At 41.5% G+C, this 22,248-nt stretch overlaps 2 protein-coding genes across 2 annotated transcripts in view; one reads left to right on the forward strand and one right to left on the reverse strand.

The window, feature by feature from the left end:
- The first annotated feature begins 5,668 nt into the window (after positions 1–5,668).
- Positions 5,669–22,248, forward strand: part of LOC108115378 (ras-like protein family member 10B) — a 37,319-nt gene continuing 20,739 nt past the window's right edge. Inside the window, exon 1 of the mRNA XM_017226814.2 lies at positions 5,669–5,735. The gene's annotated coding sequence lies outside the window, so the exon portion shown is untranslated. The remainder of the gene's footprint in view (positions 5,736–22,248) is intronic.
- On the reverse strand, positions 13,598–15,351 carry LOC108115377 (casein kinase I). Its single transcript, XM_017226813.2, has one exon. It carries the CDS (start codon positions 15,304–15,306, stop codon positions 13,948–13,950), a length of 1,359 nt encoding a protein of 452 aa, XP_017082302.2. The 5' UTR covers positions 15,307–15,351; the 3' UTR covers positions 13,598–13,947.

Raw genomic sequence — 22,248 nt, forward strand, 5'->3', positions numbered from 1 at the left:
CCATATACATAGATGGGAACTCCGACACAGATGTGTCAGCTCATGGATTATTTAAATGCAGGACACTCACGAACACCAATTAATACGTGAATGTTCGCCTGTGTGGATCTGTTTTTTGTGTGCGGGGATTTAACAATATTGATTCAACGTTTAATTGCCCAGAACTCATCCTTGCCAGCCGGTTGCCCGCATGTTTTCCCCCTTTTAGCCCTACGTTTTGGCTGATTTATTTCTGGCTGGTTTCTGGCTGAAAATTTAATTACGCAGATGCGTTTGGCTCAATTAGCTAACCGCGGACATCGTGAGCCTGCAGCACTTGCCATTAATTATTAGGCAAATTTAAAACAGGCAGTCCCTGGTACTTAATTTAAATTACAACTGAACGCATAAGCATAATGGGGTTAATTTTTATAATTCCGTTTGCTGTTGTTAATATAGATATCAAAATTAATTAACCTTATTAATTGTTAATTTGAGTGTCATTTTAATGGATATGCAATCATTTTGCCTTCTGGCGTAACCATTTATAATAATTTAATGCTATAAGAAACACTTTGATTAATGAAGTGCCTGCCATAACGTATGATTATGCCCAAAAATATAGGCCGCATTATTTTTTCCCACCTTAAGTGCCTAATATTTTTAGCCAAAAACCAAATGATTTCCATTATGGATACCAAAGGACCATGGGGAAATCCTTGATGGGCGCCCAAAAACCACAAAACCCTTATGCCAGCACCAACAAGAACAACCACAAGCTGTAAAACAATAAAAACTGAAAAATAAACATAAAAAGTTATTTGAGCAATCCATCAAATCGGTCATAAATTACGAAATCAATGCGACACACACGCACACATAATAAAATTTCGCTTTTCATGCAAACCCCTAGAAAAGAGAAAAAACACCGACACATCCATGTGGTGCAAAGACTTTTTATTAAGCCTACGAAGGAAAAATTAGAAATCAATACCGAACAAGGACAGAAAAATCTGTTAAATGACAACCAAAAAATGGCGAAAACAACAATTGGTAACTGTGTGTGTGTGTGCGTGTGTGTGTGGGAGGTCCTTTAACCTCTGTGCGCCTGTGTGTGTGTGTGTCAGCATCAGAAATTATCCGCTTTATTTTCGGACTGCCCGTAACCCTCGACCTAGAGAAGCTTTTACCAAAATTTATGGCTATGCATAACCGACATGGGAGAACAACAACCGATTGAAAACACATATAGGTGCGAGTGTGCCGCAGTTTCTGAGTGTGCGGTCTGTGCTTGTGAGTGTGCGTGCGTGTGTTTTTGTCAGGACATTAAAGGAGCAAAAGAAATGTTGACATTGTCATAAGAATGGCAAAGAAATGCGAGAAATGCGAACAACAACGGAATGGCGCAGAAAAGCGCAAGAATTATTATTATTATTTATTCCCGAGTTTTATAAGATTTCGGAAAGAAGGTGCCGGGCGCTCATAAATTCTATCCTTATATATTGTAAGTAAGTACACAGAAGGAAAAATGTGAAATATCAATGTGGTGAAAAAAAGACAGTTTTTATACTGTTTCCAGAAAAGGTGAAAATTCACTTTAATGCTAGTTTATAATTTCTTAACTGTAGGAAGAATATATATCGAAGAGATAGTAACGAATCAATCAAATATTAAACTATTCTAATCGATCCATTATTATAATTTACAAAAGTTTCATATTCCCCCACCACTATTTTAATTACTATCAAGAGTTTATCACTAGAATTTACTGAAATATTGAAGAGTTTAAGAGGGTTAGGGTCATTTATACACAAAATCTTTTTCTGCCAGTGCATTTGTGCCTGTTTGTCTGTGTGCGAATGTCACTCCTTTTGTTGGCCGCTGACAGGGCAGACAGATTCCGACCGGAAGTAGGGGAAGCGGAAGGAAATGGCTTCGTGGCTCCTCGCCGAGACAGTGTCAAAAGTTTAACTTTAGATTTATTTGCCATTTAATGCTGTTACTCTTACTCCCGTGTTAGGAGCTACAGGGGAGTTATAAATCTCTCAGCTGTCTAAGCAGGTCAATGCAGGCCAACATCCCGACAAAGACGCTGCATTTGCCTCTTCACATTGCAACTGCAACTGCAGCCCAATACCCACCCCTTGTCAGCATTTGGGACCAGTGTGAGGTTTGTTTGTTTGCTGCCTGCCACAAAGTTGTCAACGCGGCAACTAAACGAGTTTTGGTCTTGTGGTGTTCTGTATGAGTATGTGGTGTGTCTGTTTGTTGGTGGGCTGCCTTTGTTATCCTTCTGCCCGAAATTCGAAGTTGTTTTGCCCTCAAGAGAGGATGCGCAGGGAGAGCCAGATATGTAAGAGAGGGAGAGAAAAAATATTCTTTCAGAGTATAAGAGATTTCATTACGAATTAATTGACGTTGCCACCATATTGAAAATTATATAATTAAACCAAATGAGTAAGATTAATGGAAAAACTTAATTTATTACTTTAAAAAAGTAAATATGAATAATTTGTTGAATACTTTTTAAAATATTTTATCTTTCAACCCCGTTAAATTTTAATTGTACTTCATAATAATTGGTTTACTGTCAAAACCACTAATTAAAACATGTCAAAAATAAAAGCAGTAATAAAATATAATTTAAAACGTAAGATATTTATAAAACTGTTAGGTTACATATATTATTACAAAATCGAAATGCATATACTGTTTCACCTTTTCAGCTGCACTATAATTTTTTAAACAGTCTGGCAGCCCTTTGGACTCACGTGCGTTATCTTTGACTCGGTAAAACTGTGAAATGCAACAAGAGAAGTATTTTCGCCATCTGATTTTGCTCTCTCGCAGGATTCGCTCTTCTTGCAAAGATGAGTATAAGAAGTGGCAGAGCAGAGCAGCACGGGAGCAACAACAGTCGGAGAGTCGAAAAAGTCAGCCACTGTTACGGTATCTCCGTTTTGGCCAGCTCAAAATGAGCATGGCGACGAAAGGCAGCCAATGGCTTCGATTGGAAGCCAGTCAAAAATGGTCCATCGACGGGAGATGAACAGCAACGAGAGCAGCATCCGCCAGCAGATTCGCAAGCCAAATCGCTGCCAAAAGCCAAAACCAAAGCCAAAGCCAACCGAACCGGGCCAAGTCTAAGAGAACGTGTGTGGTAGTGAAGTGAGATATACACAGATGTTGGTGTGAGTGTGAGTGTCGGTGCTAGTGCTTTTGTATGGGTCGCAGGACCTCGTCCTCTACCTCATCCTCCTCCTCGTAATCCTCCTCCTGCACCCACTTGAAGTCAGACAACAAGAAACGTCCACTCCTTTGGTCCTAGTTCTTTTGCAGCTGCTTGTTAGTGTTAAAAGCACGCAGCATGAGTGCGCCAAAAGAATTACCACTGCTGCAGACTCAACTGCCCCATATACACACCCAAACAGCCAAAACGATGGAGATGAAGATGGCGATGGAGGTGGGAATACCTGAAGGGAGAGGGACACAAGAAAAGACATTTGAATAGTTAAGGAGCAGAAACATTGACAATACACAAGTATTTCGTGGGCCTCTGCCCGTCTTGTGTGTGTGCTCGGATTTATGCAGCACCAGTTACATAAGCCATCATCATCATCATCGGCAGCAGCATCTGAAGACAGCCAAAGGCGTCGTTAACATCAGCCAGCTGCCAAAAGTATGCTATGAATTTCGCTTTGCATGCGCCGAGCAGAGCGATACTTGACTTGAATCAAGAGAAAAGGGAAGGGGGAAGATAATGCCGTCGATACAGCACCATCAATGAAAATCGCATTAGCATTAGGATGTGATAACAGCTGCTGCCCGCCCATCAGATGGCGAAGGCAACAGCACTCGGCTTCTCGGCAATTACCAAGGCAGCAATTGTTGTTCAAACTTTGGATAACGCATACGCACTGTTGCACTCGACTGATGCCCAAGTCGGGAAGGATAGGCCTAGTGATTGTTATTGGGTGCCAAGGGTTATCCAAGAAGTTGCCACACAATGTCCAATGAGGCATTGAAAGTTACTTTGGTTGAGAGACCGCTTTTATTAGGTTAGGCGAATGAGGAGCGAACGACAACTACATTAAAGAATATGATAATGCGATTACTTTTTATTTGCCGCAATTTACACTAAGCATCGCATGGCTAAAGTTAAATTTTGAAACTCTACCTTTACATTATTCTTAAGAATAGCGAAATATTTCTTTAATTGATTTAAAATAATCAAATATTGTGATAATGACTAGATAATAGCTAAATCTTGCATCTAGCATACAGTTTTTATAGAAAATGCCAATAATTCAGTGACTACTATAATTTCAGATTAAGTGGGCTTGTTTTAATAGTTGAATGATGGAAAAAAAGAACAATCGAAATTAAAGGAAGTTCTTTTAGGCTTAACTTATAAAAAGTCTCTGTTCTTGAAAATAAAGGTTTTTAGAAGCATTTAGCACACCGCAAGGTCGAAGTTGACAATCATATTAAAAACTTTGCTGAGTAATAATATAACTTTGCATAAAAGAAAAAACTTCACTAGAACGAAGGTACCTTTTAGAACCTTGATTATGATTTAACATAAAAAGATATATAGGCAGTTTTATAGAGATAAGAACTATAACTATTATGCGTTCTTAAAACACGAAAGTACTGCAACTTTCTGCAATTCATTAATAGCGAATTCAAGATACTTAATACCCGTATAAAAGACATCTGCTTAACTGCATTTCACAGAGCTCTTACCTAAGAGCTCCCTTATTTACGACGCCTTTTAAAATGATCGTCAAATTTGCTGCATGTCATTTATATAATGCCGGTGCACCTAATTCCCGCAGGTGGCAAGTGAGACTGCTACGTTCAGCAGCGCTATTTTAAGTCGGAAGCTGCATGGTTTTCGCATTTTGCCACAATCAGAAGGAAGCTCATTAAAGCCAACAGCAACAACGTCGATGGCGATAGTAGAAATGAGCTGAAAGTTTTCCACCAGAAGGAAGAGCGGGCCCTGGAAGTAGGGGCAAGTGGGAGGTAAAGCCAAGCAAATGGTCTGGCACAGCGTGTGGGCGTCTGTGTGTGCGTGCTGGGGCGTGGCAAATTGGGGCAACAGAAACATGATAAGGTCTCAAAATGTTGCCACAAAAATCCATTGGGAAGTACAGAACATTTCCCGTTCTGGCCGGGGCGTTGGAAAATAAACCGCAATTAAATTTGCATTAGGCAATAAAAACAAAGCGGAGTGGCCACTTGTTGTTGTTGTACTTATTGTTGTCTCCGCAGCTAATTACAAGAATTTTGCAGTCGAGCAGCCGAGCCGAGCGGGATTAAAAAACAATAGCTATGCCAGGACTGTAAATGCCTTTTCAAAAGTGCCACAAACACATGTACATAAAATAATAATAATAACAAAAGCAACGCCTAAGTATAGAACACGATTAAAAGATATTATGTGGCCGCCAACATGAGTCAGAGAAAGCCAGCGAAAAAATCATCCCGAAAATAAGCCAACAGCAGCAGCCAACAAAATAAACTGAAAGAAAAACTGTTTTCATCTACCCAAAGTTAAGAGTGGAAAACAAAATAAGAAAATCATAATGATGATGGATTAACTGTTCCCAGTTGTTGTTGATGTTGTGTGAGTGAGAGAGCGAGAGTGTGGGAGCAGTAGCAGCAGCAGCAGCAGCAGCGGCAGCAGTAGCAACATCAACACACCAGTAACACTGCAACAGCAGCACCAGCAACACAAGCAGCAAAATCAGGTTAGTTATTGTTACTTTTGACCAACTTTTCTTTCCTTTTCGCGCTTTCCTTTCGTCCTGGTTACTTACCATTTTTTCCCGGTCCTGTGGTCCACTCAGCGGCTGACCACAGTTTGTGTAAATCATTATTTATGCATTAATTATTAAAACACATACACACACACACAGCCAGAGATCAGCACTGGCAGCTGCCGTCAGCGGGCGGGGAAAAGTCATTAATCTTGGCCAGCTACATGGAGCTTTTTGGGGGTCAGTACATAAGAAATTACGACCGAAATTAGGTACGTGGGCGAAGTACTGGTTAGCTGGGAATATTGAGTGAGTGGAGTGGATATGGATGAGGTTGTGGAAGTAGGAACTGAGCCTCCTTCTTCTGCCCCCGTTTAATTGAAAGTTGGTAAGCTTGCCAGCTGCAGAGTCCCTTGTCGGAAATTTTCATGAGAAATCATGGCAGAAATTCTAATTGCTGCAAGGAATTTCAATTCCAAAAACTTAGCACAAATCCAACTGAAATTGACAGAAGCTATGCTGCCATTTCGAAATCAGGTTTGCCTCCATTTGACCTCAAATTCTTCTGTACACTTTTAACTGGGAATTCTCGACTTGTGTTTGCCTCAAGTGCGAAATGTTGATTAATTGGAAATTTTCCGACTAAGGTGTTCTCCAGAATATCTTGGGATGGACAGAATTATGTTCCTACTAAGAATATTTGCCTTGGAAGGACCTTCTTTAGATAATCTTACTAGAAATATCATAATATTCACAGAGCAAACGCAAGGGTCATTAGTTCCAATGACTAAACATGAAATCAGGATTAGATTTCGCTAGAGAAATTAGGAAGTTCACGGTGTTTCTCCGTAAGCTTTTAGAACATAAGTTTAGTGCAATTAAATGTAAGTTCAGCTTCATTTCTTTTTAATCTCATTACGGTACTGAATTCTTAACTGCTTTGAGTTTTCCCCCTAACCATCATATCCTCCCCGAACAGCAGTTATACATTTTCTTCTTGGCGACTGTAGACGCTGCAGGACACCGAAAAGTTTTCCAGAAAGAGGAAACTTGTCCAACTGCACTAGAAAGTTATTTGCGAATGTTTCATTTTCGGCACTTTCTAAGCAAAAGTTGTACAACCTCCAGATAAAATCGCATCGAGGAGAATGAAATATATAATAAAAACACGCTCTGAGTTTGCCTTTTTGATAAACAATGCAAACACGAAACCCACACACATGCACTTGCAATTTGGGCCAAGACTTTTCAACTAAAGAGCACGCCCATGGATTCGGTCATCCCCTCGGCTGTGCTTTATATTGTCTCTGGCAATAGTCTCCTTGCACCCACCTTTAAAGTACTTAAATTCAATTGCATTTAACAATTAGCTTACTCCCACCTACGCCTACGAAAAACCCCAAGGTGTGTCGATTCTAATGGCAGGTTGGAGTTGACTAGTACAAACAATTTAGTAGGTATTTATTATCTGCCGGTGCACACAATCGTATACATCTGCTTTCCGAATACCAGCCAGGAAAAACCCTTGAAATATGCAATTAATTCTGCAACTGTCCTGTTAGTAAGGGGAATCCCTGGAAGTGACGTCTTTCTTGTTGCAGCTGAAACTTGGAGCGTGCGTTCGTGCCGTTCATGTGTGAGTTTGGCATCGTGCCTGGCATTAAAGAATTTCCCAATGAAGTCATCCCCATCCCCCAGCTCCATGATAGCCCAACATCCTTTGAGACCCATTAGGAGCCTTTGTGGGGTGCGGTGTTTATTTCTGTAATTGTTGTTGTCTCGTAAATTACAGTTTTTGCCCGAGTCCTTTGTCTCTGGCATTGTGCAGTAGTTTGGAAATTAATATAGACATGCAAAATGGCTGACTCAGCAGTGTGGCGAGTCCTTTCAAGTCGCATCCTTTGCAGCCGACGCTGGTTTCTATTTGCATTTAAAATTATACTGTCGCACTTGTTTGCCCAAGCCAGGTAGGGCTTTTAATGTTATTAATTCCTGAGGAGGCAGAACATTTTGGCCAAAAATTGTAAGGGAGATAGCTAAACGTGAGCCAAAAAGTACATTTGCAAATGGAGTGCCAGAAGGCCCGAACGAAAGTGCATTAAATTAAGTGGAAAGCGGCTGTCTTCCAACTTCTAGACAGACACTATTAGCCGAAATGGCATTACACGGTCCCGAACACATCTGCTTTATATGCAAAGCTGCAGCCATCCAAAACTCATCTGAATTGAGGGAAATAATTGTTATCCAAAGGCCATTGTATGCTAAACCAAAGCCTCTTAGAAGCTTTGGATGGTGGAACATTTTAAGCTGATTCAATGCGTTCAATTTCAGTGCAATTGACCCGGGGTCTTGTTGGCAAGCTCATTATAGGGATAATGCAGGCGGATATAGACTTTAAGCAGATAATTCCAATTTTAAGCTCTTTACTTCCGCAGAAAAAGTAACATACTCGCATACTCTGCAAACGTAATCAGAGAAGATTAAGCTTAATGGGAATTTCGATTGAATAAATAAGTAAATAAATTATCAATTTGTAGGCACATTTTTTCGGAATAATGTAAATTTCTATTTAGGTAAACAAAAATTATTTTCAATGGCGAATATTACATTAAATTTGTATAGCTTTGGATTTAACCCGTCAGCCGAAGGCTGGTATTTTAATCCTTCCTGGAATCAATAATGCTGGTTCTGGGAACCTACAACAGCTGTCACTTGAGCTTTTCTTTCCAGAAAATTCTCGAAAATCTTAATTAAGAAAAAACACAGAAAGGAAAGGCTCGAATGAATATCGAATGAGAATTATTTGTCTAAGATATCGCTGGGTTGGCAATCAAAGGCAATTAACAGGACAAAGGTCCGAAAGCCGATTAAGGAAATTACAGGGCCCATCCTCCCCCTCTCACACCTGCCTTTCATTACCCGCCCCCTTCAAACTTGACTAATTTTATCTACGCGTCTCTTTTTTATTGGTCGGGCCTTGTCGTGGGAAAAGGAGTGAAAGTGCCTAAATGTTTCAGCAATTAAAAAGGGTCATCCTTTGGAGTAGAAAAGGAAGCCCTCTTAGAGCAAAACAAAGTGATTTTTTGTTCCTGGAAAATAAAATCTAGCCAATGGCTAGAAGTAGATCCTTGGTTACCCTTTCTCATATTCAATTTTTATTAAACTTATTAATATAATAAAAGAAATTTATAACTAACTGATGACTAAATACACAAACCCATTTTTTATTTTCGACCAAAGAACTTTATATGACCTCTTGGAGGTTTTTTGAAGTTTAAGAACAAAGCAACTATGTATATTAAAATATGGGTGAAATAGTGATTAATTCGTACTTAAAGCGCAAACTCTTACTGTGAATCAACTATAACCATTTCTAAAAAGAGCCACTTCAAATTTGAAATTCAAAACTGAAATTGTTGAAATCATTTCCAATTTACAAAGTACTTTTCCATGTGCAATAGGTCCTTCAAAATTCTAGCAGTTTTCCGAAACCATTTTGATCGGCGTTAACAAAAAAATTCAGTTTTCTCTTTTCCCGTTTCTTGCCTTTTTTGTGCGCTTTCCCTTTTGCCGACTTTTTGTTTGCCTGAAAATTGGTTTAATGGCCAAGCGCTTTGGCAAACACACACACACACATACATACTCACAAAGGATATCGCATATTGGGGCAATTTCGTGGGAAACGCGGGATGGACTGAGCGCGCGACATGCTCCGTCCCGCTTGCTCTGTCAAAGAAGAAAAAGTGCGGTGGCACCGAGTAAAATAAATAAATAAAACAAAACAAGCTTAACAACAACATAGAAACTTTACACAAACTTTGGCCCAACATTGTTGTTGCAGTTGTTGGCGGCCGATGAGCCTGATAGATGTGTCAATAAAATCAATATTTGCCCTGCCTTTGCGACTAAATGTTCAATTAGCGCATCAATCAAAGACGCTTGAGCGACTCAAATGGAAGTTCGCCTGCGTCTTTCCAGGCACTTGATACCGGGCTTATGTGATGATTTAGGAGTGAATATTAACTGTGTGATTAGACCGCAAATATTTAACTAATTAGCTAATAAGTTAAGCCCACACACAGCCCCAATGCTGTGTACCCACTAAATTGGGTTCGTTTGAGGAAAATGTGGCGAATTAATTCTGTTGGCTCATCTAATTCGGTAAGTAAATATATATGTGTTAACCTTTTTGACAATGTGTATGGCAAAAAGGATAAGAAAAAGTAAACAAAGAAGCATTATGTTTTTCCTAAAATTTGGGGCTAATACAATATGGCCGCTTACTGGCGCTAAGAAGAAATATCAATGATTGAATTGATTTTTCCGTATTGTTATATTAAGAAAGTCATTTTACAACTTAAAAAGGAAGAATAAAGCAAAAATAAGAGCTCTTCGAATGAATTATAAATGTCTGAAGGAACATCGCGTGGCCTTAATCACAAAGAACAATCTTATAACTAATAAACAAATTTATATAATTATATTCAAGCAGAAATTGACAATAAAAAGTAATTGCAACCAACGAATGATGTTTATCAACCATTACTATTGGCAAAGTTTCCAAAATGACTTTCCTAAAAAAGCGATAACCATTGCGTTTATATAATATATGGCAGAGCTTTCCTATGTGATTTCCCCCTTATCTGATTTTGGTTGCTTTTGACCCACACAATGAGTCTTCACGCAGTTAATCAAGTAAATGGGTCAACCACTGCCTTGGCCTCAAGTCAATTGCTCAGTTCGTCGGTTGATTCCGATTGCACGTAATGCGATTTTAGCTGCATTAACAGGACGAGTGGTATTGCAATCATTTATGCGCATTTAAAAGCATTAAGCGCGTAGCAGCCGCATTAATCATACGCCACATGTGCCCGCCCCGTCGTCTGCTTATCGACAGGGCTCGCCTCGTGGCATGGGTAATCATTTGCCATGTTGACTGATTTGCAGCAGCGGCATCAGCTGCCTGGACATCTGCTGCTGACCACGCAGCACCACTTTTGTTACGACAGACGCAGCCACTGCACAGTGGGTCCGAATTCATTGGTTTTCCAAATATTTATGAGAGAAAATCTACTTTGATTTGACCAGAAAAACATAAACAAAATTGTGGACCACTGTGCACTACGAACATTGCCACAAAGTCGCACAAAGTTATGCAATGAAACTTGGCAACAGAGAGTGCGAGAGGCAGAGTGCTCGTGTGTGTCCGTGATTTCTGTATTTGCGACTGTTGGTGAGCGAAGGCAAATTTATGGCTAAATTTATGTGGCCCGAGACCCCTCAGAGGTTATCACTGGCCCCAACGAGTATACGGCCGTACGTAGTCGTATATCGTACCCACTCCCGTTCGAGTAAATATCCGTGTACAGGGTCTCCGGCGTGAATAATTCACTGTGAATTTTTAACATATTTCCAATTGAATAATTTATGACCACAAGAACAACCTTCTGCTGCGAAGGCAAATTATTGGGTCTGCTATGGATATATTAGCTGCTGAATTTGGAATCGGCTTAAAATGGATTCCTGCTGGACTTTCTTTAGTATACAATAACCCACACCCACCTCTATTTATTTCAGCACTAACATTAAATGTTTTTTCTTTATTTTCGTTCCAAAGTATAATTACCCCGAAGAACCCTGTCATGACCAAAGTTGTTTTTCCGTAAGCTGTTATTTATTTGTTATTATCAAAACAAAGTGGCGATTAAAGTGCTTAATTAATGGCATGCAATTAAAATCGGAATAGAAAGAAACAACCAGTTGCACAGTCTCCTCAATCGCTGATGAAAAGGCTTTAGTGCAGCCATACTTTTAATTACACATCTGAATAATTAATGTTCGCCACGCATGCAACATTTTAAATTACTTTGTCGTCTCATTTATTTTTGGCCACAAGGCACAAAAATGTGTGCCCCAGAAATGTGGAGTTAGTTGTTTGAAACGCTGATTAAATTATAATAATTATTACAAATGGCCATCGCTTGTGGCTTATTTAATGAGCAAAGGTTATTTTAAATTGATTAAAGAAGTTAATTGATTTAATGGGAGCAGCTAAGGATAATGTGTCTAAGGGCCAATGAAATAAGACGCTTAAGGACTTAAGTAGCTTGAAAAAAAGCACTTTAAAATCAGTTAAAATAAGATTTAATTTAGTAAAAAATGATTAATAAAGCTGCCTTACTTTATTTAATAATGTTTTCTGTTTCTTTTATTATTATATAGAATATTATCATAGAAAGCAGTGACTTACCAAGTCAAAGGATAACATACACAATAGCGAAATGCTGATCTCACAAAAACTACCATATTGCTCATACGCAACGTTGCCTTAGTCTCAAGTTATTCCCCATTAGGGCACTCATAAGTTTGATGGTCCCATCGGACCCACTCACATATCCATCCGCATCCACTTGATATTCGGATTCCTATCTCCACTTGGCATTGACCCACAAATTGCACAATTTTCGTTAACTGCCCACTTTGAATGTCACCGAAGTTCATCGAGGAGCCATCACTAGACCCGGTCCGAGTTCGCTGCCTTCTGTAATGTGTCTGCCCACTCGGTCAGTGTCACTTATAAATAAAACACAGATTTGTAGCCATTTTGTTCAACGAAAAAATTAACTTAATTTGAAATGCGTCTGGCCAAATAGGAAAAAGAAACGAGCGAAAGCCGAATCCAAAAGCCCGCAAATATTTTTACGCTTCAGCGCGTTGTGTACGTGTATGGAAACGCGTATGAGTGTGTGTTTGGCTGTCATGAATATGAGTGTACATGTGTGTGTGTGTGTGGTGTTTTCAGTGGTGTGAGGTTTCCGACATTAGGCATGCATTCAAGTTCTTAGGAAAGTTGCCCAGAGTATGTTGGGATGGAAGCGCCTGCTCCCCAGACTCCTCGGCTCGTATCGCAAAACTTGGGATGTTAAATGGGCGTGGCATCGTCTGTGGCACCTACACGGGGAAAAGCATCTTCAGAAGGAACATTTAAGCTATTTTTAGACAGGCGAGAAATGAAAAAGGATGCGAAGGAGGTTAGCTTTGAGTTGGATGGTTAGATGGTGATTTATCCGACGGAAAATTGCTAGATATAGTAAAGCCAATCATTGAATTAATAATAATTTATATTGATATTTTAACTAGAAGCTAATGCACATTTAAAAATCTTCATATTTGATATATATATTTTAATATTTTTGAATGCGAAATATTTCCCGTTTTGCGCAGTGTAAGCGTAGGCGAGTTATTTATAGATTTATGCACCCTCACGCCCAGCCCCAAATCATCATTGCCGCCGGTTTCGGGGCTTTGGGCAAAAATCGCCTTGGGCCAGCAAATAGTTAATTCGCCATCTGTGTGTGCTTGCGGACTGCTGGGGCTTTGTGGACCCGTGTGTGGATGAGCCGTAGTCCACATTATTGCAGCGCCACTGAGCAAACTACTTTGGTTCGGCTGCGTTGACCCTATTTCCTTCCAAGCCACTGGGGGAATCTCTTATATGTCCTCCGGTCTTTTGTCTTTCGCCTCAGAGACACATCCTCAAGTCATGTTGGGTAAGTTGTAACGTATTCTGACTGGGCCAATAATTAACCCCTTTATTAATATCCCAACTACAAAAGACTCAACTGAGCTGCCTGCTGAGGGGACTTTCTTAGTGTTTAGTTACATTTTTAGTGCCAGAGAGAAGAGTTCTTGAAGAAACTTTTGGATTTAAATTAGTAACATATTTTAAGGTACTTCTTGGAACTGTACAATATCCAGCGAGCCCACCATAAACAATAATTGATGACCTTTTACCAATTTTATTAAATTTCAAAACACTTTCATGCTATAAATTAATTATGGGTTAAACGTTAAAAATTTCAAAAAATTAATAAAATAATTTAATCCAACCCGAATGGATAAACTATCGAATATATTTTTTAATCTTTTTGAAGATTATGCTGTTAACATTCTTTATCTTTGACTCCATTCGAGCTGGCAGGGTATCGATTTCTCCGTAACGAACTCCCCACAAAGTTTCGCCCCATTGTTTGCGAAGTTGCCAGTTGGCTTCTCTGCACCGAGGCAGCTCCTGCCAATTGCCCAAGCCGCGATTTGCCGAACAAAGAGGCTGAGATGGGTAAACGGTTGAGTTATGCTAAATACTCGTATAGTTGCTAGGCAGTTAATTAACACGAAGGAATATTTGCAAAAAGTGAAAATATCAAATGCGGCGTGGCATATGGTGGGAGTCCTTCGGATCCCCAACATTAATCTGCGCAGTCTGCAGCTCTTTACTTTGATTCCGATCGTGATCCCCCCCGTCGGGAAGGTAATGGATGAAGTAGCATTCCTTGTTAATTTCCTTTTGGGTAGCAGCTTCTTGGGTGCAGGACTTTTCTGGGTTCCTTTCCCTCTCTACAGGTTTATCCTTCTTGCGATCTTTGTCCCCATCGCTTAGCCTCTCCTTGATCTTTTGACGTGCTCGTTTCTCCTTCAGATTCCGCTTGTGGATAAGCACCCAGTCGTACATGTTATCCAGCGACATCAACTTGTTCCGGAAAAGCACCTTGAAAAGCGTGCGCAAATAAATGTAGTCTGGCTTTTCGGCGAAATGCAGCTTCCGGCAGTATTTTACGTACAGGTAGAACTGAACGGGCACTTCGGAGCACAGGGCTTCGACTGACAGCTTGGCCTTGTACTCGGCTATCTTCTCGTACTTCTGCTTCATCGACTGGGCCCGGATTCCCTGCCAGGGCAGACGACCCCGCTGAAAGTAGAGGAGCAGATAGCCCACGGCCTCCAGATCATCCCGACGGCTCTGCTCTGCGTAATGGGCCCGTATACTGGCATATCGAGCCGTGCCCACAAGACTGCGATCCTCATTGTAGCCGATGTGCGTCTCGGAGCGCATGCTGTAGAACTTCTTGGCCAGACCGAAGTCGATCATGAACACCTGGCAGATGTGGGGACCTCGGCCCATGAGAAAATTGTCTGGTTTGATGTCGCGATGAATGAAACACTTGCGGTGGATGAACTCCACGCGGGTCAGGATCTGATCGGCCAGCATTAGAGTGGTTTTTAAGCTGAATGAGTGCCCGCAGGTATGTAGAAGGTCCTCTAGAGTAGGACCCAGCAGATCCATCACCATAAGATTGTACCCCCCTTCGGTGGCGAATTGCCGTACATCGGGAATTCCCACCCCGCCACGCAGGATCTCATAGATCTTGGCCTCTCGAGGCAGCTGTTGATGTTTACCCTTAGCTTTCTCCACCTTTACGGCCACCATCTCGCCGTCAATGAGGCACTCGGCCTGGAAGAGTTCCCCAAAGGAACCTTTTCCGAGCAGGCCCAGTAGGCGATACTGGCCCGCTACTATAACGTCAGGCAGAGATTCCTGCTTATCTGAAGACTTTTGGACTTCCAAGGGATAACTCTCTCTTTGCTGGAATTTCTCGTCATTGCGCTGTGTTATTGGTGGTTGTCGCTGCTCCTTGCGGATCTCCGGCTTGGTGCGCTCGACATTTGGGCGGCCTTGCCAACGCCTCTCGTATTTGGGTCGCCCCTTTTCCGGTTCTGCCATGCGGCTTCGGGAATTCGCCGAACTTGTTCGCAGGCAGAGGCGAAATTTTTGTCGGGCGATCAGTTGTTGCCACTTTGGATAAGTATGATGTGAAGTATGATTGAGTTCTCAGAGATATCGGAACTTTGTTCACACAAAGCTAAGAAACAAAAACCAAAATTAAATATTTAATTTAAAAATCGAATATTGCATTTTAATTAAATGGAGCGCCCGTCAGGAATTTTGTTGCACTTATTTAGCCAGAGAAAATGAAATCGGTGGCCATCAAAGCCATCTCACATCACATCCAGTCTTCAGTGTCAGTTTGAAAAATTTAATTTTGATTTCATCCTTCAGTTGAAATTGTTTCCACACCAAGTTTTCACTCTTTCCCGTTTGTTTTCGTCCATTTTTTGGCAGTTTAATAAACTTTGGCACTTATTTTCCAATTAGCCGTAGCGAATCTGCCCGCACATGGCTGTCGAATCGAGACTCTTGCTGGCATCGCTCATACACACATTCATAGGTCCTGCGGTAAGCATGTACTGCACGGCACCGGATTAATTTACTAAATTGATTACGTAACCTGACTTGCTCTGTCATCTTCACATCCCGCACAGACACCGGGACATCGTGTACATCATGTGGCTGCCAGTCACTCGAACTGCCAGGGTATCTGTTCGAACTGGGACTCAGAATACTTGCCATTTGGGGCTTGCAAATTGCACTTTCAATTAGGTGAATTCGACCCATCCTCTATGCAGGACCCCATTGGAATTTGCCATTTCCAGGACTTTACTCACATGCTCTTTTCCTGCCCACCATGCCTTTATCCATGATTTTGTACCAAAATGCCGCATTCCCTGCTCTCCATTATCTTCTTTGCCGTTAGTCGAATGCCTCTGAGTTGATTAGATTTATGGCCAAAGCGATTACAAATATTCATAATTAGATTGCCTGGCCTCTCGTGCGCCCGGATTCCGCTGGATGAGTTCCAAAAATGTTTGCTAAGCATTATGTGAATTGGAAACTACGCATAATGCAGAGTTTGAATGCCGAAATAGTTTTGCAAACTAGGCACAGTTGTCATTTACATAAAAGCAATGCATAATATATTTCCACTGAATTAGGGACAGTTTAGGTTTTGAATAGTGATTTCTCTTCTTCTCCTGAACAATTATTTTGTATGAACTATAGATGTGTTTTGTGTGATTTTTGGATGATTTTCCCTTTAATGTGTTTATTACCTAAAAGGACATTTTAGCTGATTTCCAAAACCAGGTCAGTCGAATTCTTCTTCCGCTTACCATAAAATAAACTAATTGGCCGCCTTGACAAATTGTAATGCCGATTTGTGCTTCCGCAGTTTTCGGGGAAGGTTCTCGGCTTGGAGGAGCGACAATCCAAACAACTAAATGCGTGGATCTGGCCATAAGCCCTTATTTATGCCATGCGAATGAGCACATCAAGCGGATGGAAGCAGGCCCACAAAGCTATGTTAGTCCCGACAAGATGGGCATCCTCTCGTATCCACGTCGAGCAGTTATGGCTCCAAACCCACAAGGACCACCCACTCGCATGCAATAATGCTCCCTTTATGGTTGCTCGGCAAGAGGCTCTAGAACGAAGAAGTGGCATTAATTTAAAGCTTATGGCGCATTAATTTTAATTAAAATACTGTCACAGCAGCTAACAGCAATAAAAAGCAATGTTATAACTATCCAATTCACCCTTTTCCCCTGCCACAGTTTGCCAACTTTGAATGCTGAAAAACCTCATCACGAAGCTCGGAATGATTAGCCATTTAAAGTGACTGCGCACTTTTGACATGAACATGGCCAGCTCGAACTCTTTTGCTATTTATCACATCTTGTTTTTAATTGGCGAGTGCCCCATCATCAATGCCTCGTTTCTCACATTCCTGGCTTGGCAATTGAAAACATAAGTCCTGTCAAAACTTATCCCCACCTTGGCCGCGCCCCCGCATTTCCTTTCTGATGGCATGTCAAAGGTTATGACCAAATTGTCTGCACATGCTTCGCATATTTCATAGTTTTTGCTTGTTCGTCTGCCAAATTTTTCGGTTGTTGTTCGGCTGAAGCCTCAAAACTTTTTGGACAGCTAAATCATTTGCATACACGCTCGTTTGCCAGCCAGCTGGAGTTTTGCGGCCACATGGCGAATGCGTGATGTGATGTCTTGGACTAGGGATGCTGTCTGGCCTTTCGCCTCGGTTTATGTACATATGCTTAGACGCCTTTTGGATGCGATGAAAACTTTGCTGTCCTGGTGTTTGATTCGTCAACAAAGGAAGTGGCCCGCATGCTTTTACATTGATTTAAAATATATATAGATATATCCGCCAAATATCGCATAACTCCTTAATGTAGAGGCAGTTAAAACGTGTTTCTTATCTGATAATTTGACTACAATAATCTGACTCTTTTGGGCCAACTTAAACTTGAAGTGAAATAACAAATTTATGGCCCCATCCCTTTGGGTCTTATTGCCACATTTCTTCTCCTCCGATGAACTTGACTTTTCGCACTTGCCGCCTCTCGCCTTGTAATGCAAATTAGTTCAATATGACTTGCTCGGTGCTCACTCCGCCGGCAGCCCTACAAAATTGCCTTAATGGAAATTATAATCATCGTGACAATGCGTCATGGCCACGCCCACGCCCCGCGCTCACTTCGAAGGGCGTTCGCCTGATTATCAGAAGCGGCGACAATTTCGCTGACATTGTTGCCAACAAGTTGCAGACGGAATGCGGAGGGCACAAAAGCTCTTGCACAAAAACTCATTAAAAGTGACGGAAGAGATGAACAGGAATGGTTAAGCAGGCTCCTCCCTATACAGCCGTATATATCCGTACATACATCAAACATCGGCGGAGACATGAAAAATGTAAGAATGACAAAGGCAAACAATGAGATGCCAAAATGTTGAAATTTTTTCCACCTCCCAGCTGCCGTTGAATGAAGATATAGATGCCAAATTATAGATTAAACAATGACGTGTTCCCGATAACCATTCCTCTCTCTTCCCCACCCCCCTTTTCCACTAAAAGCTTAAATACATATTCAATTTGTTGGCCGCCTTCGGGACACGTACATACAACATTAACATAATTTCGACGCGTTTCGGCAATTTGAACACGTTCAAGAACCGCATCCAAGCATCGTCCTTCAGCCCACACCCAGGCGATAGCCTACACCCGCCAAAACCCATCCACCCCGTCGATTGTTTGCTATTTTTAAATTCCGTGGGCGTAACTAGAATTTAATTTCTCAACTGCCTAGTCGTGGCTTTGCGTTGTCTAGGCTTTCGGATGGAACACGTACTCTCACTTGTTCTTTGGGCTCGGTGGAAGGATCAACCCTAGTCGGGATGCGATGGGAATCGGATGGTGTGGGCGTTGGCCCTTCAACTTAAACACATCTCAGCCCGGGCTTAGCCCAAAAACAGACATTTAGCATACGCTTGCCGCAGAATAAACGCACGGCAGGGTTGTCTATTCGATATCCCTTTATTAATATCTCCAAATGCCACCATTAATAACGTACGAGTACAGCAGACGCCGCGTTTAAAAGCAAATTAATCTTAGCCCAGAGACATAAATAAAGTCAAATTTAATACGGAATGCCTATTTATTTATCAGAATTGCCTTCGTTATGTTTAAACGCAAGGATTAATAATCTTTGAATATTTTATCAAACTTTTTCACCTTTGACATCTTTATTTTATGAGTGTACAGATTTTCCACTCCTATTCTTTTTTAACAAAAATTTGCATTTTACCCCAGCTAGCTTTAATTTTAATGTCTCACGCTTTTACACATGTGACGGGGATGTTTTTGTTATTCCTGGCTGCTGCTTTCATGTCAACCAGGTCAGAACATGACCCCAGCCATTAACGAGGGGAACTCATACCGCCGCTCCTCCGCAATGCCAAACCGTTTTAAATTTTTTGTTGACCCGCCCGCCTTCCCCTGCTTCCTGTTCTTCATTTTTTATCTGAGCTGCTGTGAAAATCCGATGAAATATCTACTTAGGCACAAGCACGCGGCCCATGTGAGGATGTGTGTGTGTGTGTGTGTGTTTAAGGACATTGGGCGTGTTTGTGTGTGTGTGGGTGCGTGTTTGCATTGGCATGTGTGACTTGGCATCAACTCGTGCGCAAAACAGTTTAAGAAAATTTCATCTGTCTTGCATTTTAATGATTTAATTTTGCATAAGCTTATATCTCGCCGGGGCGTCCTTCCTCGCTTATCAGGAGCAGGAGCAGGAGCAGGAGCAGGAGCGAGGGTGTGGAGCCCTATCGGATTTCCCCCAGCTATTCCCTGATTGAGTGACATGTCATTTGATGACATTAGCCAAAGCCTGCTTGCGTCTAACCGACGTGGGTCAGGGTAATCCCAAAACATTCCCGAATGTCCTGGCAGTGGCAGTGACTGTGGCAGTCGCCCAATCAGGATCCTCTCACTTGGAGCAAAGTTTGCCATCCCGGTGTACACAACGCACAATCCTTAAGTGTTGCCATAGTTTGTCAGCTCTGTTCAGTCGGGCAAACTTTGGAACTGGTGCTTTGAGTTCATTATTTCGTTTTCCGCTACAATTTCTCAAAGGATATGCGTAATTTCCGAGCCGAGTGACAGCTGCCTGTTGGGAAAGGGCCGTGCTCCTGCTAATGATGTCCTTCATGTCAACTGTAAGTTTCGTATTGCTTCCTGCCTGCCTTCCACTCTGCAGCCAAAGAACTCCATCCCACCCATGCGGACCCAGATGCGACACCCCCAATTCGCACCTTCCGTTGACTTTGGCACGCAACCGAAATGAATCCGGCTCATCAACGTGGAAATTCTCTGCTGATTTCTGTGCCGTCTGCCTTCTGCCTCCTGCGTGCTGTCTGCTGTCTGCTGTCTGCTGTCTCTTTCCCATTTGATTTTCCCGGTGCGTGTCCAAGGCGAGAATTGGGCCTTTTATTCGGATCTCACGTGCACATGTGCCCACTTGTCAACATCCTTTGGGGCCATCCACAGTTGGACCCTCGTTCCCAGGAAGGAGCAGGTTTTATGATCCGAAATTGCTGTTCCTACATCCTTATGATTGTGCCAACACGTACTGCCATCTTGATATTTGCCACGAACATGTCCGTGAGCGCCATCCGCTGGAATTATTATCCTCTTGGTTTCTGGGTTACATTCCAATAAATGAATTATTGTTAATTAGAACATAAAAGTTATGGTTCGGTTATTGGCGATAGTCCTTAATAATCTCGTTAGCAAAAGGGGAATCGTTTTGTTAATGAGAAATCCTTTGCTGTTCCTTCATATTAAGTTATCTCTAACATATTCTTTACGTCCAAAGTTCCACTACGAAATGCCGAATCAAAAGGTTTATATCCAAAATATCCCTGGCTGCCACCTCTTCACGGTTAACTCGTGCGGTTAAAGCTGCTTCCTTCCACTCAATTGTATAAAGCTTCACTGCCGAAGGAGAGCGAATAAATAAAACACGGAATCTCTTGAAATATTGAAAAAGTTTTACCCAAACCAAGATCAAGTGCGAAGGCGTGTGGAAGGAGGTGGCGGCGGCAGAGTAAACCGAATGCGAATCCATTTGGCGGTGCACTTCGAGCAGAAGTTGAGTCCGATTCGGGCAGTGTTAAGTTCTCCCACCGCCGGGCAATTGGAAGCTAAGCGAAATAGGGCCGAGGAGTAAAATGAATCCGGACAGAGCTTAAATGGGTGTGGCAATGGGTTCTCCGGGAATGGGGGGTGCCATATCTCCAATGCGGTAAGCCCTGACAAGTACTCGCATATTTGCTGAACACTCAAAACGCGCTCTTACGGCGACAGAAGCCACCTCACAAGGACGTAGGGATAAATATATGCAAAAGGAAGTCAATCGGCGGAAAACTGTAGCTGCCTCACAACCACGTTGGCATGGGAGAGCTCTTATTACACGTGCAGCCGAAATCAGAGAAATCCAAACACATTGACATTGCTTAAGTGCTTTCTCAGAGGCCACAGCAAATACGGAACCTGTATCGCACGGGAAAGATACACCAGCGGACTCCCCTCAATGACAATGGTGTTGTTAACGGGGAAGAATGCCAAACCGAGTGGAAGCCTTGGCAACTAAAATTGGCCAACAATTGCTAAGTCAATCAAGTAATTCGAGTTTTGTATTAATGCTTAGTCTTAATAAATAGAATTTGAATCTTGTTATTTTCGTAAACTTATTGAGTTTAGTTTGATATATAATTTTAGTTTATCAACAGATTAACAGCTACAACTTGAATATGGCGAGTAATAAGCTGGAAAAGAGGGACAAAGAAAGCTCCTGCTTGCATCGTTCGTAACTGAAGCTGAACATAGCGTAATAAATATTAATTTAATTGTTAATAATATTTTGTTCATTTCTTAAAGGCTATAAGCTAAAATATGCAATTAATTAATTAATGATTTTATGTTTAACTTACTTATACGTAACAAAGCTGAAATACCAAAGATAAGGTACATTTTTTGGCTTTAGGTTGTTACTAGTTAGGATGTTGCTGTAGTTGAAGCTTTCATCTTATTTATAATCAATCGCAATGAATACTCGATGCATATGAAAAAATAAATACAAAATTATACAACACGTCAAATAGAAAATAAAACAAAGCAAGCTCTATTTAAATTGGTAAACTCTTACACAAAGACTAAAGACCCGTTTCGATGAAACTATTTAAAGTGCAAGAACCTCTCATTGGAATTCCCGTCAAGTAATCCCTGTTAGCCAGTGTAGACACCCGTAACAAAGGATCTCTATCCAAGTCGAAAGGAGTTGGCACTATCTGCTTCCTTGCCCCCAGCATGTGTGCATGTGTAAGTGGGTCCAGTGTGTGTGTGTGTGTGCGAAGGAACTTCCGCTGTGCTGTTCGTTATGATGGTGTTGGTGATGATGGCGTTGCCAT

This window comes from Drosophila eugracilis, unplaced genomic scaffold (genome assembly GCF_018153835.1).
Source record: "Drosophila eugracilis isolate 14026-0451.02 unplaced genomic scaffold, ASM1815383v1 contig_1897, whole genome shotgun sequence".
NCBI classification, from domain to species: domain Eukaryota; kingdom Metazoa; phylum Arthropoda; class Insecta; order Diptera; family Drosophilidae; genus Drosophila; species Drosophila eugracilis.

What these genes read in the sequence shown, in the direction of transcription:
- LOC108115377 (XM_017226813.2), bottom strand. Translation starts at nt 15,306, where the DNA reads ATGGCAGAACCGGAAAAGGGGCGACCCAAATACGAGAGGCGTTGGCAA.